We start from the raw sequence: 16252 nt of genomic DNA, 5'->3' as shown, positions 1-16252 counted from the left end.
CCTATCTGCCTTTATTTTGAAGCAGATTGCAAGCATCAGTGTTAGAGTGCATGCTTAGCATGCATGAAGTGCTGCGTTCAAATCCCAGTACGTCCATTTTTTTAAAAAGTAATAATAAATAAATAAATAAACCTAATTACCTCTCCTCCCCCTCAAAAAAAAAAAACAAAAAAAACCCAACCAACAGCAACAAAATTGCATCCCAAATGAAGTCCAAACATTATAAATAGTTGGTATCACTCTCTTAATTGTCTTTTAAAGTATAAGGTCCCCTTCTTACTAAGATAGGTCCCCATCTCTCTCCCCTCTCTCTTTTTTTATAATGACAAAACAAGGTTTTTCTGTGGTAAGTATGGGTGGATTTTGCCCGTTATGCATAGCCAAACTTTCATTTTAATGCATTCCCCTGTCTTGTATTTTTGTAAATTGGCAGGAGTTTTATCAGGTTAAGGTTTTTCTTTCAAGTTTACTTTATAGTTGTACTTCATCAGAAGATAATGTCTATTGATGATGTATGTGATGGTCAACCATCAGTGATCATTATCTAGATCTGATAATTCGTTATGACTTGTAATGATATCCTAATTTTATCATCTTTTTCATTTATTGTCCAAATACTTCTATAAAGAGAAATATTCCTTTACCAAGTATCTGGCTCCTATATGAAAGGCAACTAGCTTTTCTCCCAAGGAAGCCTGATTTCTTTGAGAAAATAGTGTTTAAAAAAACACAATCTGAAGGGAGGGTAATAGCTTAGTGGTAAAGCTTAGCATGCACATGTTCTGGGTTCAATCCCCAGTACCTCCATTAAAAAGAATAATAATAATTTTTAAAAATATTTTTAAAGAGTCAGAAAAACAATCTGGGTTCTAGTGTTGCCATTTCTTTTTGAGCCAGTGCGTAGAGACTTGATTTTTATTTATACATTTAGCCTTAAAAATACTTTTTAAGAAAGAGAGTCAACTTCAGTTATAAATGCTTTTAGTACTTTCTTACATTTTCTTAGCACACATGTTATAAGCTGTGTTACGGACAGAGAAAGGAAATTAAAATCTCATTCTTATTTCTTCTTATCAGCTAAAAGGAGAGAATGAGAGGAAACTAACATTTGTTAGATTACTTTAGTAGGCCCTGAACTTTGGTACCTTTTTTAAAAAAAACTTTTACTTTAATCTTTTTTATTTTTTATTTTTCAGTTTTGGTAGGTAGGATTGTTACAGTTTGACTGTACACATACAATATATTGCATGTAAATACACAATATATTGCATATTTAAATTTTACATGTATTTTCTGTTCATTGTTTCAAAGAACGTTTAGAACTTTAGCTTTTTAAACTTACATAGTTATCAAAGGAATAAAGCCAACCACAAAATAAGAATTAATTCAAAAAGATACGTACACCCCACTATTAACAGCAACATTATTTATAATTGCCAAGATATGGAAGCATCCTGAGTGCACATCAATAGATGAATAGATAAAGAAGATGCAGCATATATATGTAATGGAGTACAACTCAAAATCTTAAGAGACTGGTCAATATTGTGCCCATTTTATAGATGAGGAGACCAAAGCTTAGAGTGGTAGAATGGCTTATTCTTTGCCACACTTCCTATGAATAATGGACAGTCATGGGGTTTGTTTGATTTGGTTTTTACATGTAATAAGCTGAGTTGGTTTTCTCAATACTACATCAAGGACGTCAAAAGTCATTGGATTAGGGCTACAAGACATTTAAAAAATAACCAGTGGGGTGGGAAGGGACAGACTGGGATTTCAAAATTTGTAGATACTGACAGGCATATGCAGAACAGATAACCAAGATTATACAGTATAGCACAGGGAAATATATACAAGATCTTGTGGTAGCTCACAGCGAAAAAATGTGACAATGAATATATGTATGTTCATGTATAATTGAAAAATTGTGCTCTACACTGGAATTTGACACAACATTGTAAAATGACTATAACTCAATAAAAAATGTTAAAAATAGAATAAAATAAAATAAAATTAAATTAAATTAAATTAAATTAAATAAAAAACAACTAAATTTTTACTGCCTTACTTTATATAAGCTAGAAAGTTTAACTTCAACCTGGGATAGAAGTAAGGATCAGGGCTAGGAAATGAGAATAGAAAAGGATAATCTGGGAAACTGAAGTCTTTTTTCTTTCTTTTAATGAAGAGTTTCCTGGTAAGTTTGAATTTTCAGGTATTGATGTTTTTTAAAATAATGCATAGGTATTTTCCTTTTTCCCTCAGCTTTATTGATATATAATTGACAAGTAATGCAGTTTTGGGTTTTTTTTGTAGTATAGTCAGTTGCAGTGTGTCAGTTTCTGGTGTACAGCGTAATGTTTTAGTCATACATATATATATTTGTTTTCATACTCTTTTTCATTAATAGGTTACTATAAGGTATTGAAAATAGTTCCCTGTGCTATACAGAATTTGTTGTTTATCTATTTTATATATAATAGTTAGTATCTGCAAATCTCAAACTTCCAATTTATCCCTTTCCACCCCCTTTCCCCCACCTTGGTAACCATAAGTTTTTTCTATGTCTGAGTCTGTTTCGGTTTTGTAAATAAGTTTCTTTGTCTTTTTTTTTTTTTTTTAGATTCCACATATAAGTGATACATGGTATTTTTCTTTCTCTTTCTGGCTTACTTCACTTAGAATGATGATCTCCAAGTCCATTCATGTTGCTGCAAATGGCATTATTTTCTTTTTTTATCTTTGAGTAGTAGTCCGTTGTATGAGTATACCACAACTTCTTTATCCAGTCATCTGTTGATGGACATTTAGGTTGTTTCCATGTCTTGGCTATTGTAAATGGTGCTGCTATGAACATTGGGGTGCATGTATCTTTTTGAATTAAGGTTCCCTCTGGATATATGCCCAGGAGTGGGATTGCTGGATCATATGGTAAGTCTTTTTCAGTCTTTTGAGGAATCTCCATACTGTTTTCGATAACAGCTGCAACAAACTGCATTCCTATCAACAGTGTAGGGGGGCTCCCTTTTCTTGGAAACAGTTCTTAAACATGGTTTTGTCCTTGAAATACCAGTTTTGAGGGACTGATTTTTTTTTCCAGTTTACTATAAACACACCACCTACTCCAGAAGACCTGATGTTAAGTCAGTATGTTTACCGACCCAAAGTACAGATTTATAGAGAAGATTGTGAAGCTCTTCGCCAGAAGATTGATGAGTATGAAAGTTTTCATTTTTTGTGTCTTATTGGATGGGTGAATAATCTGTGTGGCAAGGTTTTGATTAGAATAACAACAGCATAGGAAAAGTTAATGGCAGTATGATAAGGTATGTGGGAAAGAGTTTCAGCTTTGTATCCTGACTATAACACTAGCTGTGTAACCTTATGTAAGCCCTTTAACCTTCATTTCCACATTTATCAATTGGGAATAATAATACCTACTTAGTAGGTAGAAATGAGCAGTGGAAATAGTGTATGTAAAGTTTTCATGCCATTCTTAGCCAAAAGTAGGTCCTTAATAAACAATAATTATCAGATTATGAGATCACAAATTGATTGTAAATGAACATCTTTAAAAAAAAGTTAGTACCTTTTAGAGATTTATATATAGTGCCTAAAATCAAGATTGCCTTTGGGTTTATAATTTTATCACAATTGCCCTTGCTTTGCATTTATAAAAAAACATGGTTTTACTCAGAATATAGTCCAGTGGTTTTGGTTTGGTATAAGAAGATGCTGCAAACTAATTTACAAATTAGGTATATCTAGATTCAAGCAGGTAAATGAGGACTTGCAACCCAAAACAATGTTTATGTCATACTTATCTAGAACTATTGAACTAAATTTGAACCAATCTAACAAAGAGAAAAATAAAATAATCTTTTAAGAATCATGTGGTTTTAAAACTTTTGTTGGTAAGCACACTGTAGTATACACAAATTTCAAAATATAATGCACATGTGAAACTTATATAATGTTATGAACCAATGTTACTTCAATAAATAAAAATAATTAAATTGAAAAGAATTATGTAGTTTTAAAACTAGAAATTTAAGATGCTGTTAAATTATAATACTGCAGATTTGCCTGATTCTGGTTTGTTCATTCACCAAATATGTATCAAGTACCTACAGTGTGCCAGTCACTGTACTAAGTCCTGAGCTTCATCACTGAACATGTTCTTCATGTTGTTTTAATGATTTGTCTGAGAATGTTTTGTTTTGAATGAAATAGGAAGGATCTCGCATACAATGAAAATTCTGTTTAGATGTGCTCTGCTGTTTGACTTTGCACCACTGTGCCTGTATGTAATATCTTCCTACACTGATGAAAATTTATTTCTTCTGCTTATTAACAAGAGACTAATATGTAACTTTGCTACTTTTAGTAATGTTATTCTATAAAAGTGAGACAAGACTTTGAACTGAATTGGGAACTTTTACTTAAAATAATAACTACAACGTCACAATTATGCATTCACAGGCCTTAAGGATTCTTTGTAAGCATTTTGGAGTAAGTTGAAGCATTGAGATGAGAATTCTATTTGGGAGGGAAGTTTTTTTGAATCATAACATTCTTGAACTGTTCTACAATTGCTGAAATACTCAGGCTGGCTACTGTTCCTGAGTGGATTCTCCTCTTTATGTAGAAAAGAACTAAGAAGAATTAAATTAAGTATGCCTGTAGATCTTAGTTGATTCATTCTGGCTGACTTCTGAACTCTGTGCTAACTAACTTTTCTGTGTTTTAGATTAAAGCTTTCTGCACTGAATCAAGATAAACTGTTGACTGATGTAAATAGGAACCTCTGGGAAAAAATGAGACACTGCTCTGATGAGGAGGTACTTTTGTCTCATTTTCTGAATGCAAATCAATATAGACATTTTGAACAAAGTTTGTTGTGAAATTTGTAAGTGTTATTTGATAAATTAGTGATGAATTCTTTAATTACTTCTCAGATACAGTATGTTAACAAGGCATTATTTAGTTATACATGAATGGTTGTTAATATATAATCTTTCCAAACCTTAAGTGATTAGTTTAATATGTGAAATGTATTTGAAATTTATTTAAAGTTCCCTCCTTCTTGTTTGCCTTTCATTTAGATTTAGATGAGGGAAAGATCTATTTTAAATGATTAAATAATAAGCAACTAATTTTATATGTACCCTAATATATTTAAGCAGTTTTATTAACTAAGAGCCTGTCATTTTCTAATTTGTAATATAAGTGAATTAAAAGCAGAAATTAAAATTGAAATCTTTGATTCTGTTCTTAAACTATTAAGTGGAATTAAATTTACAAATTAGAAGCCTTGGGAATTAGATGCTAGGATGGGCAAAGTTCAGTATGTAGCAGCTGTAGCAGCCTTCCCAGACCATTTGCCTTTTTTAACATTTGTTTTGGTGCAGTGTAGCCTTTGACTTTCCCTTACAGCTAAAGGCCTTTGGAATTTATCTGAACAAAATAAAATCGCGTTTTACCAAGATGACTAAAGTCTTCACTCACCAAGGAAAAGTGGCTCTATACAGCAAGCTGGTGCAGTCAGCTCAGGTAATGTGAGACAATTAAGAGCTTAGAAAGATCTATTAAAGTTACTTTATAGTGGCTGTGGAATATGAAGAATGTTCCTTAGGAGATACGTGAATGAGAGTCTTAACTTAAAACTGTTCATAAGAGATGGGGTTTACTTTATCAAAAATAGCAAATCCTGGCATCTTGAGTAATTCTAGAATATATTTACTAATATGGGCTCATGTCTTATCTCAAATTTGTTATCCATTATACATATTGAAATATAAAAACACAGGATTCTGATCTTCCATTGCTAAGGACTATGCTGTAGTATTATCTTCCTCAGAGTCCATACACATATGTAAATATGTGCATATGTTTAAAGTAGCATTTCCCCAAATGATCATCCTTTAAGAAAAGTCTTGCATTAACAAACTTTCCACTGGCAAATAAGTCTGGGGAATGTTACATGCATCATCCCCCTTTTGGAGAAATATAATAGCTAGCATATTAAAGTCTAAGGTCAGAAATGTTTTTTGGGTTTTTTGGTTTTTTGGGGGGTTTTTTGGTAGTGTAAAAAGAAAAAATTATATAAGTTTATTTGACCAGTGTTTCCCATATTTATTTGACTGTAGAACATTTTTATGAACTCTGTTTTTAAAGTAATATATATTAACATTTTATGTTACATGAAATTAATGAAATAAAGTACAAAAAATGAGTTTATATTAATCTGTTATGAATGCTTTTAAAAAAATTTTTTAAGATGAGGCTTGAAGCTTTGAGCTTCATTTTCAGATTTGCCTGCTCATGATTTAGATGTAGCAGTTATGTTAGCAATTTGAACCATTTATAATTTTATAATATTTTGTTTGGATATTTAACTTGACAGTCTATATTGTGTGTTTAGAATGAGAGGGAGAAACTTCAAATAAGGATAGATGAGATGGACAACATACTTAAGAAGATGGATAACTGTCTCACTGAGGTGGAAATAGGTAAAGTATCTTGAATACTTTTCCAAAAGAAAATATAATTATATCTAAATGCTTCCCTACAGTACGCATTACTGGTAGCACTATGCTGAAGCCTTGTATTAGCATCTTGAGACATTAAATTAAAGCAAATTAAAGCTCCTTTACTGTGGTCATTCATAACACAATCAACAAGAGATGCCCAAGATAATAAGTCTCTTTGGAATGCTCTTCATAACCTAGACCATAATCTTGGGTTGATTTTTTTAAATAAATGACCTTACCTCTATTTGAAAATTTATCTATCCTTTGTTTGACCTCTCATAATCCCAACTTGTTAGTGTTGTCCAGAAACTGCTTTCTCAAAGATCATGGAATTTCCCATAATCATCATATTTGGTAGTTCTCAGTCTTTAGCCATCTTGATCTTTTTCAGCATTTGACACTGCTCATTATTTTTTCCTTCCTGAAACTTACTTCTCCCACAACTCTATGATATTGTACAAACCTAACCCTATTCTTTTCTCCTGGCTGTTCCTTTTAGCTCCTCTGTTGGCCCTTCTCTAACTAACCCTTTATGTAGGCATTTAGATTTTATTATCTACTCATTTCTCTTCTGTCCCCTAATGCTTTCATCCGCCTTAACAATTGTGTTTATATATAGTAAACAGTATTATGGTTCCCAGGGAAAAGGGGTGGGAAGGAATACACTTGGGAGTTTTAGATTTACAAATGTTAGCCACTATGTATAAAAATAGATTTTAAAAGTTCTTCTGTATAGCACAGGGAACTATGTTCAATATCTTGTAATAACTTTTAGTAAAAAAATATAAAAACAAATATATGTATGTATATGCATGACTGGGACATTGTGCTCTACACTGGAAATTGGCACATTGTAATTGACTATACCTCAATTAAAAAAATAAATAAAAGAAAAAAAATTGTGTTTATATGAATAATTCCCAAATTCAGTTAAATTGATCAATCATTTATTTAGCACCTTACTGCATGCCAGATACTGTACTTAGCATCAGAAAAAAGATATTATATACACAGATTTTTGGCAAGTAGCTTATAATCATTTTGGAAAGGGCATCTTTAGCCTCTTTCTTTAAGTTCCAGACTTAACAGTTCCAGCTTCCTGCTAAACCTCTCTGAAAATGTCCTTAAGCACCTTAAACTTTATATGAACAAAATGTAATGTATTGTCTTCCATATGCAAAATAAAATCTGAAAACTTGTTATCTCTGTGATGTTTCTTATCTCTATTAATGGCATCTCCATTCTTATAAATTATAAAAGACTCAAAACTTTTATTGTCTTTGAGTCTCTCTTATCAAGTCCTGTCATATCTGCTTCTTCAGCATCTCCTATATTCTTTCCCATTCCTATTAAGGTTATCATTAATTCTGACATGTGCTACTTCCAAGTCTTCTAACTAATCTTTTTATACCATTAATTTCAGTCTGTCTCCTTCTAGTCCAACCTGCACATTGCTGCCATATTAATAATTATGAACAGTTTTCATTATGTTTCTCCCCTGAAAAACTTTTCTGTCTTCCCATTTATTACAAAATGAAGTCCAAATTCCTGAGCTTGACATTTAACATTCTCTACAATCATTTTCAGGTATTCCTTTCTTACATAATTCACTATTATTCCCTACACATCCTAAATTCCATCTAAATCTTTTCATTTCTATACAGTCCTGCCACTTTGTCTTTGCCGAATGCATTCTCCTTCTGTTTTTTGTTTGTTTGTTTGTTTGTTTTACCAAAGGAGCTAACGTGGCTATTTTGTTAGCACTTCTTATAGTACCTATCACATCTTATTATAGTTACTTTTGTAGAGTTTATTTTCCTAACTGAATTGTGAGCTCCGTGGGGGTAAAGATTGGCTTTTATTTTTCTCCATATCCTTCATAGTTCTTAGCACTATGCTTTCCACCAAACAAGTGCCTAGTACATGTTTTATACATTGAATTGATAATAAGTATATGAGTTCCATAATCTTAGACTGCCCCACCTCTGTTCATTACCTTGCTTTTTCACTCCATTAAAAAAAAAAATAGAAGCCATTAGGCCAGAACTTCTAAAATCCCTCCTGCCAAACAAACCAAACTTTTATATGTTTATATCCATTCTTTCATCCTTCCTTTCTTTTCCCTGTGATCAGTCTTTCCACCTAAACTTTGAGCTGCATCCCTCTTGTCTTCTCAGGAATCTTACAGCACTGATTTTCCCTTATCTCTTGTATATTCAACCTCTGTGCCTCCTCTCCTGGATATATTTACCTCTTTCTTATCTTTAAAAATACCAGCAACCACACCCCCTTTCTAGGTGCCACTGAATGGCTCCCTATTTCTTTCTTATTCATTTTTCTTTGAACAAATTACTAAGTACTTATTATGTGCCTTGTACAGTGTTCAGTGCTAAGAATACTATGGTGATTAAAAATGAAACTTTATGCCCTTGTTGAGCTTCTAGTCTAGAAAAGATGATAAGAATTATACAAATAGTTTTATGGTAACTGCTATGGAAGAGAGGTTACATGGTGCTATAAGGTCCTGAAACAGAAAACTGACCTAGTCAGGTCAAGAGAGGCTTCCCTCTGAGGAAGTAGCATTTAAGCTAAGATCTGAAGAATGAATAGGAGTAAAAGGGAGAAAGGAGGAGAGAGCAGACTATTCAGTATGAATACCTCATGCAGAAGGCCTTCAATGGGAAAAAATATACCAAGTACAAGGGTCTGAAATAAGGCCATTGTGGCTAGAATGGAGAGAGCAAAAGGGAACACAGTCTGAGATAAAGCTAGAGGTGTCAGGGGCTAGGCCAAGGAGGACCTCTTAAGGAGTTTTGACTTTTTCTAACAGTGAATAGCCATTTGAAGGGTACTGGCTGCCATGTAGACATTGGATTTGAATAGATCAAGAGTGAAAATAAGAAGTAGTTACTGAACTGGTATGGTTAAGAAAGGATAGTAGCATACATTAAGGGAGCCTGGTGGTTAAGAAAAAAAGTAGATTCAGAAAATATTTTTGAGGTGAAAATCAAAAGTTGGTTTGGATGTGGGGAGACAGGACTTTTAAGGATGATTCCAAGGTTCAAAAATAAAATTTTTAAATATGTGTGTGTGTATGCACTTATATATGTGTATCTGCTACTGCTTAGTCCATAGGGTTGCATAAAAGTAACTTTGATATATACAAATTATATATAAACAATTTCCATCCCAAAGTGTCCCCTGAGAAGCTGCTATTGGAGATCATAGCCATATGGCTCCAAGTTCACTTGTCTGCCACTAGAAGCAAGTCTTCAGATGAAAGTATTATTATAGCTCAGGGCTTTTGGCAAGGAAAGGTGGAGCAAGGTGAATGTTTATAAAGTATTCTTAACACTTCATTTTGGGACCATCTATTCTTTTCATCTCTGGTTGTTTAATTATTTTTGACTGAGTTGTTCTAATGCATGTTATCTACTTTAGAAGCTAAGAATTTGGGGGATGAAGAGGAGGACAATCTTATGGAAGAATGGGATTCTGAAATGAGAGCTGCAGAGAAAGGTAACTGAATTAATTAAGGAGCTGAATGAGGGGGGAATCCTCTGTACGGAGTTTATTTATTTAGGTGAGATTAGTGAGATAGACTTTCCAATAAAACAGTTGATTTTTGTGCAACATTTTAATGTGTACATTCTGATAGATTTGTCTTTTTCTTTTCAAAGAACTGGAACAGCTGAAAACTGAGGAAGAAAAGCTTCAAAGGTTAGCCTTCAATTTGAGTGTTAGAAAATATGCTAAACCTGACATGGCTAAATGACTTCCTATCTCCAGAAACTGACAAGATTGAGGACACGAGTATAGACTAAGGCTAATTCAGGGCTTCTGCTTCACTTTGAATTTGACCTTGGAGGCCATCTTAATCGACAGTATTTCCTAAGCACTTATTGTTTGCAGAGCATTAATCCAAAGCAGTATTCCTCAAGCTTAAATAATACCAAGATCCTATTAAAGAAAATAAATATAGCATTAAACTGTTTCTGTATTGTACTTAAGTATAAATAAATATAAAATGAGGTATATATTTCTTATACTCATGAATCTTGTTTGACTATAAGACTAAAAGAAATCAAGTATAAATAATGACAAAACCAGTAAAATTTCAACTGACAACATTAATTTGACAAGTGGAATATTTGCGTAAAATTAAACTGATCCTAGCAAAATGACTAACAAACGATAAGTTTTATTTAGTTCTAAAAACTTATTAAAGCCAAATGCAGGTACCAAAATTATGGCATGTCTTAGTTTTAAGGTGGGCATTCTTTTGCTGTATTATGCTTATATTTTTAACATCAAAATGTAAATTTTAATAATAATCTTAAAGAACATGTGAACCCCTAAGGATATTTTCATGGACCCTAATTTAAGAACCATTGATTTAGACTTTTCTTATTTAGACCCACACTTCTAGTTTAATACTTATTCAAAAGAAACCTAAAAAACTAAAAATGCAAAAATGGATGTCATTTGCCTCACTGGGGATCCATTTAGCACATGACTTTTTGTCACAAGCTTTTATTTTAATGAAGTCTGAATTCTCTGACAGTGGCTTTATCTTTCTGTGAATACTCCGTTTGATTTTCAGAAATCTCTTAGAACTGGAGGTACAGAAAGAGCAGACCCTTGCTCAAATAGACTTTGTGCAAAAACAAACAAATAGAACTGAAGAGCTACTGGATCAGTTGAGGTAAGGAAAGCAAGTGGCCTTTGTTTTTTATCCTGTGCCTTCCAGGTTGTCTAAATTCACTAGAACAGTTGACATGTGTTTGTAATGTATATCACTGTTTTTAACCTATAATACAATGCATCCTCAAAAAAAGTTAATACACTCAACACTAAGCTGAAAGTATACAAGGTGAGAGTGCTATGGAATTACAATTTTAAAATATTTTATATTGCCAAGATTTGGTTTTTCTCTGATATATAACAAGATTTAGTCAATTGTTAATTTCTCTCAAAAGCGTAAGTTTGTAGATTCACAATATTTGAATTAAAATAATGATCTTCTCCCAAGCCAGTGGAGAACTCCAGAAGCTGCTACTGGTACTGTTTGAGTGGTATCATAAGTTAACTCTCTTCTTTTATCTCAAAAAAAAAAAAAGTTTTCTGTCTTGTTTATCTCTCTTCAGCTTGTCTGAATGGGATGTCATTGAGTGGAGTGATGATCAAGCTGTATTCACCTTTCTTTATGATACAGTAGAACTTACCATCACCTTTGGAGAACCAGTAGGTGAGTGGCAAAAGTGAGATCATTCCTCTCAGATAAGTGTATGGCTAAACTTACTAAAGATTTATATGTCTATTCTAGTAACTGTTAACATAATGAAAGCACTGCTGAAAATCTTAAAGTAGTTAATCACTTTAATTTGTGATAATAGAATTTTATTTTATTAAATAAAAAGTAAAATAAAATTCAGCTAGTGAAAGTTGCCTTTTGTTGAATTATATTAGACAATAGAAATTTTGCCTATCTAAAGTAATGGATCACCTGCTAGTCACATCTGTTTACTCTGAGTTCCTTTTTTCCATCTGTCTTTTGTGATAGAAGATTTACTCTAATGGCTGGTGATTCTTGACTATTTTTTTTTTATACTTTAGCTAACCTAAAGAGCTAATTGGAAATTCTGTGCATATTGGCAGGCTTATCAAAGTAGGTACACATCTCTATATGGTGACTTGGCAGAGTCCTAGCTATTTTGTTGAAATCTTCTGTCAGTATCTTTAGGTATTTTTCCTCTTGAAACAGTTGGCTTCAGCATGGCCAACCATGAGTGAACATGGCCAAATTGAAACTTAGGATCTATATAATCTCCTAGCCCCCAAACCCGATTCTCCTTAAAAGTTCTTTTTCTAAATAAATACCATCAACTTCCGTTCAAAGTCCAAAATTAAAACTTAGGAATCACTCTATTCCTCTTTCTTCCTCAGCAGGTGTATCTAAATCATGGATAAGACTTACTGATTGTAATTTTTTAATATTCACCCATTTATTTGCATCTCTTCTGTCAATAGTTACCTCTAACCTAGATGACTACAATAACACTATAGCTGGTCTTTCTGGATCTTCTCCTTCTCCTCTCCTTTTTGTTCTCCTTCTTGTAGCAGTAGTGATTGTTGAAAATCTTTTCATGCACCTGCTACTCTTAGACTAAAATCAAAAAAACTTAATGTAAGGCCCTGCTTGACTTGAATTTTTCCTCCTTTTCCTGCCTAATACTATTTACTGCACATTGGCCAAAATGGATTTCTTTCATTCCCTTAAAAGAGCATGGTCTTTCATGCTCAGTCATATTTCATCCTACCTCAGAACATTCTTCTTGATGTTTCTTATGCCTGGAAGCTCTTTCCCCTGTCTTAGTCCTTCTAGGCTGCCATTAAAAAAGTAAATAAATACCATAAACTGAGTAGTTTATAAACAACAGAAATTTATTTCCCACAGTTCTGGAGGCTGGAAGTCCAAGATAAGGGTGCCAGCATGGTCAGATGATGGCTTTCTTCCAGGTTGCAGACTTCTCTCATTGTATCCTCACATGACCAAAAGCCTAGCTAGCTCTTCAGGGTCTCTGTTAAAGAGCATTAATCCAGTCATGAGGGCTCCACCCTCACGATCTAAGCACATCCCAAAGACCTCACCTCCTAATACGATGAATTTGGCAGTGGGGGGCACAAACATTCAGACCATAGCACCTCTTCTTCACTAAATAAATGTCAACTAATAATCCTTAAGAACTTAGCTCAATTGTCACTTTCTCAGCAAAGTCTTCCCTGACTCTCCTTTTACTCACTCCCTCTGCTACTTGCTCTCCTGCTATTTGTTGCTTGCCCCCTGCTACTTGCCCGCCTAGTGTATGTTCTCATTGTTTCCTGCAGTACACTTGCTTCCTGCAGTTACCTGTGTGTCCCCTTGAGCTGTAAGCTTCTTGAGAGCATGGATTGACTATGTCTGTTTGTCTCACTATTGTGTTCACAGTGCTGAATACATAGAAAATATTCAACAAAGTGATAAGAATCAGAATTTGAGAGACAGGAGGTAACTCTGGTCTCTGGAAGAGCAATCAGCTCTCCTGGCTACCTAAAACTCATTGCTGTAATACTAAACATATAAATCATTTTCAGTGTATTTGTACAAAGATAATGGTTATGGGGAGGTCACAGTCATTTTCTTTACATGGTTCCTGAAAATAATATCTTTGCACAGAAGTTAGGGATCAAAGGAGGAGGCCCTGATAAATTTACAAAAATGTATCACACCTTAAATTTTTTTTAAAGGCCTGCCAACTAATATAGTTCAACATTCTCAGGGAAGACTTTACCATACACGGAGAATAATATGATTCAGGGATAAGCTTTCAGCTGCCTATGAAAAACCCTGCTACCCGGAAGGAGTAGGATTCTAAAGTACTGAGTTGTATGTAGCTTTAAATCAGATAATAAAAAGAAACATTCTTCTTATGCTGATTCTTCCTAGTTGGTCTCCCTTTCCTGAACAAGGCCTATAGGAAGATTGTTGACCTGAATTTCCAATCTCTATTAGATGGTAAGTTCAAAATATTTAATCCACCAAAAATTTCTTAGAAATTTACAAGTGCAAATTGCTCCTTGAGAATCCTTTTACATACCAAATTAAATATAAACAACAACAATAATAATAATTGGTTCTTAGAAATATGTATTAGACTTAAAACTGCTGGGTATTATTCAAATATTGGGTGGGTTTTAAAAGAAATTTTTTTAAGTTATTGCTAGATCTTGAGCAATGATTAATAATAGCTATTTCCAGAATTTAAAAGTTACCAATATGAGTACTCACTCTATTATCAGGCATGTGCATTTACTTACATCAACACTATGAAGTAGATATTACTCCCTATTTTACAAATTAGGGAACTACAGCTTAAAAGAAATGTGTTGTGCTTAGGATTACTCAGGTAGTAAGGAAAGCCAGAATTTAAACTCAGGGCTATGTTACATTTAAGGCCATGCTTTTAACTAAGTTCTATTCTGTATGTGATAAAGGCTTGAATTTATATCAGAATGTCTTATGTTCACTAAATATGTTAATTTATGTGTTTGAAAATAAATTGAAGAGGATACTTAGACATCTGGTAATTTGAAGATATTTATAGATAATATTTCTATTATATATATAAAACATACGAATAGTGAGTAATACTCTGCTTTTGATTTTTTTTTCCCCTTCCTCAGAGGATAAAGCTCCTCCTTCCTCCCTTTTAGTTCATAACCTTATTTTCCAGTACATTGAACAACAGGAATTCTGGAAAAAGAAATGTACAACACAGCACCAGGTACCCAAGGTAAATTCTGATTGACGTATTTAAAGGAAAATTGTTACCTGTCTCAAAAAGCAGAACTGAAATTTTATGTATGTAATAGTGGATCCTGAAATGATAAATATACTCAATTGTTTAACTTTCAAGGGTTTTTTATAAAAGAGCCACTAAACACCATAAATGTTTTCATACTTTTCAACTTTTTTTTTCTTTCTATTTTTCCCAGATGCTTCAAGAAATCTCACTGGTAGTGAGCCATTGCAAACTCCTTGGGGAGGAGATTGAATTTTTAAAGCGATGGGGACCAAATTATAACCTAATGAACATAGATGTGAATAATACCGAGTAAGTGTATTAGTTCCCTAGGGCTGCCATAACAAGGTGCTACAAACTGGGTGGCTTAAACCACAGAAATTTATTGTCTCATAGTTCTGGAGGCCGGAAGTCTGAGATTGAGGTGTCAGCCAGGTTAGTTCCTTCTGAGGATTGTGAAAGAGAATCTATTCAAAGCCTCTCTCCTAACTTCTGGTGATTTGCTGGCAGTCTTTGGCATGTATTGTAAATACATAATCCCAACATCTCCTTTCATCTTCGCAGGATGTTCTTCCTATGTGTATGTCTGTGTCCGAATGTCCTCTCTTTATTAGGACACCAGTCATTTTAGATTAGGGGCTCATCCTACTCCAGGAGGACCTCATCTTAACTCATTAAATCAGCAATAATATTTACAAATAAGGTCACATTCTGAGGTACTTAGGATTAGAGTTACAACACGAATTTTTAGGGGACAAAACTCAACCTGTAACAGTAAGTAATTAGTCAAAAACTTTATAATTAAAATAATTTATTTTATTAATCAGTTTTGTGACTAATGATGAAAATGCAGCCATAATCATATTTTGTTACAGATCTTTTACCCTCTGTTCATTTGATAAGGATAAGGACAAGAAATGATTTATACCAAAGTTTCATATGCCAGTGTAAAAGGAAAATGTATTTGTGTTTCATTCTATTTTGTGTTCTATTTTTAATTGAAGATCTTGTCTTTTACAGATTGAAACTTTTATTCTCCAGCTCTGCAGCATTTGCAAAGTTTGAGATAACTTTGTTTCTCTCAGCCCATTATCCATCTGTCCCATTACCTTTCTCTATTCAAAAACACCTTGGAAACATTGGGTGAGTAAAGGGCCAGCAGGAAAGAACTCCCAACTACTTTTTTACCTTTGTTATATCTTTTGAAAAATCCCTCAAAGTGGTCAGAAAATGAATAGACCATAGCAAAGCCAAATATCAGCTCTCTCTGACTTCATTTTGAAGTATTTGTTCTTTTAAAGTCAGTGACCTTCATTGCTGTCTCCAGTGGATGCTGGAGACCTTTGGTCTATTCTTTTTTAATTGCTCTACTTT

General features: G+C 33.4%; 1 protein-coding gene across 2 annotated transcripts in view; it reads left to right on the top strand.

The window, feature by feature from the left end:
- The window catches only part of KNL1 (kinetochore scaffold 1), a 48243-nt gene that overhangs the window by 29822 nt on the left and 2169 nt on the right, over positions 1-16252 (top strand). For both annotated transcript variants that reach the window (XM_031453294.2, XM_064485726.1), the window contains exons 14-25: positions 3104-3219; positions 4754-4844; positions 5440-5556; positions 6428-6515; positions 9978-10055; positions 10217-10256; positions 11140-11241; positions 11684-11784; positions 14023-14091; positions 14760-14869; positions 15072-15190; positions 15899-16021. In XM_031453294.2, the coding sequence (XP_031309154.1) occupies positions 3104-3219; positions 4754-4844; positions 5440-5556; positions 6428-6515; positions 9978-10055; positions 10217-10256; positions 11140-11241; positions 11684-11784; positions 14023-14091; positions 14760-14869; positions 15072-15190; positions 15899-16021 (1154 nt within the window). The remainder of the gene's footprint in view (positions 1-3103; positions 3220-4753; positions 4845-5439; positions 5557-6427; positions 6516-9977; positions 10056-10216; positions 10257-11139; positions 11242-11683; positions 11785-14022; positions 14092-14759; positions 14870-15071; positions 15191-15898; positions 16022-16252) is intronic.

Source organism: Camelus dromedarius, chromosome 5 (assembly GCF_036321535.1).
Source record: "Camelus dromedarius isolate mCamDro1 chromosome 5, mCamDro1.pat, whole genome shotgun sequence".
NCBI classification, from domain to species: domain Eukaryota; kingdom Metazoa; phylum Chordata; class Mammalia; order Artiodactyla; family Camelidae; genus Camelus; species Camelus dromedarius.
Note: the sequence above shows the minus strand (reverse complement) of the source record. Positions and strands in the feature narration are given on the sequence as shown.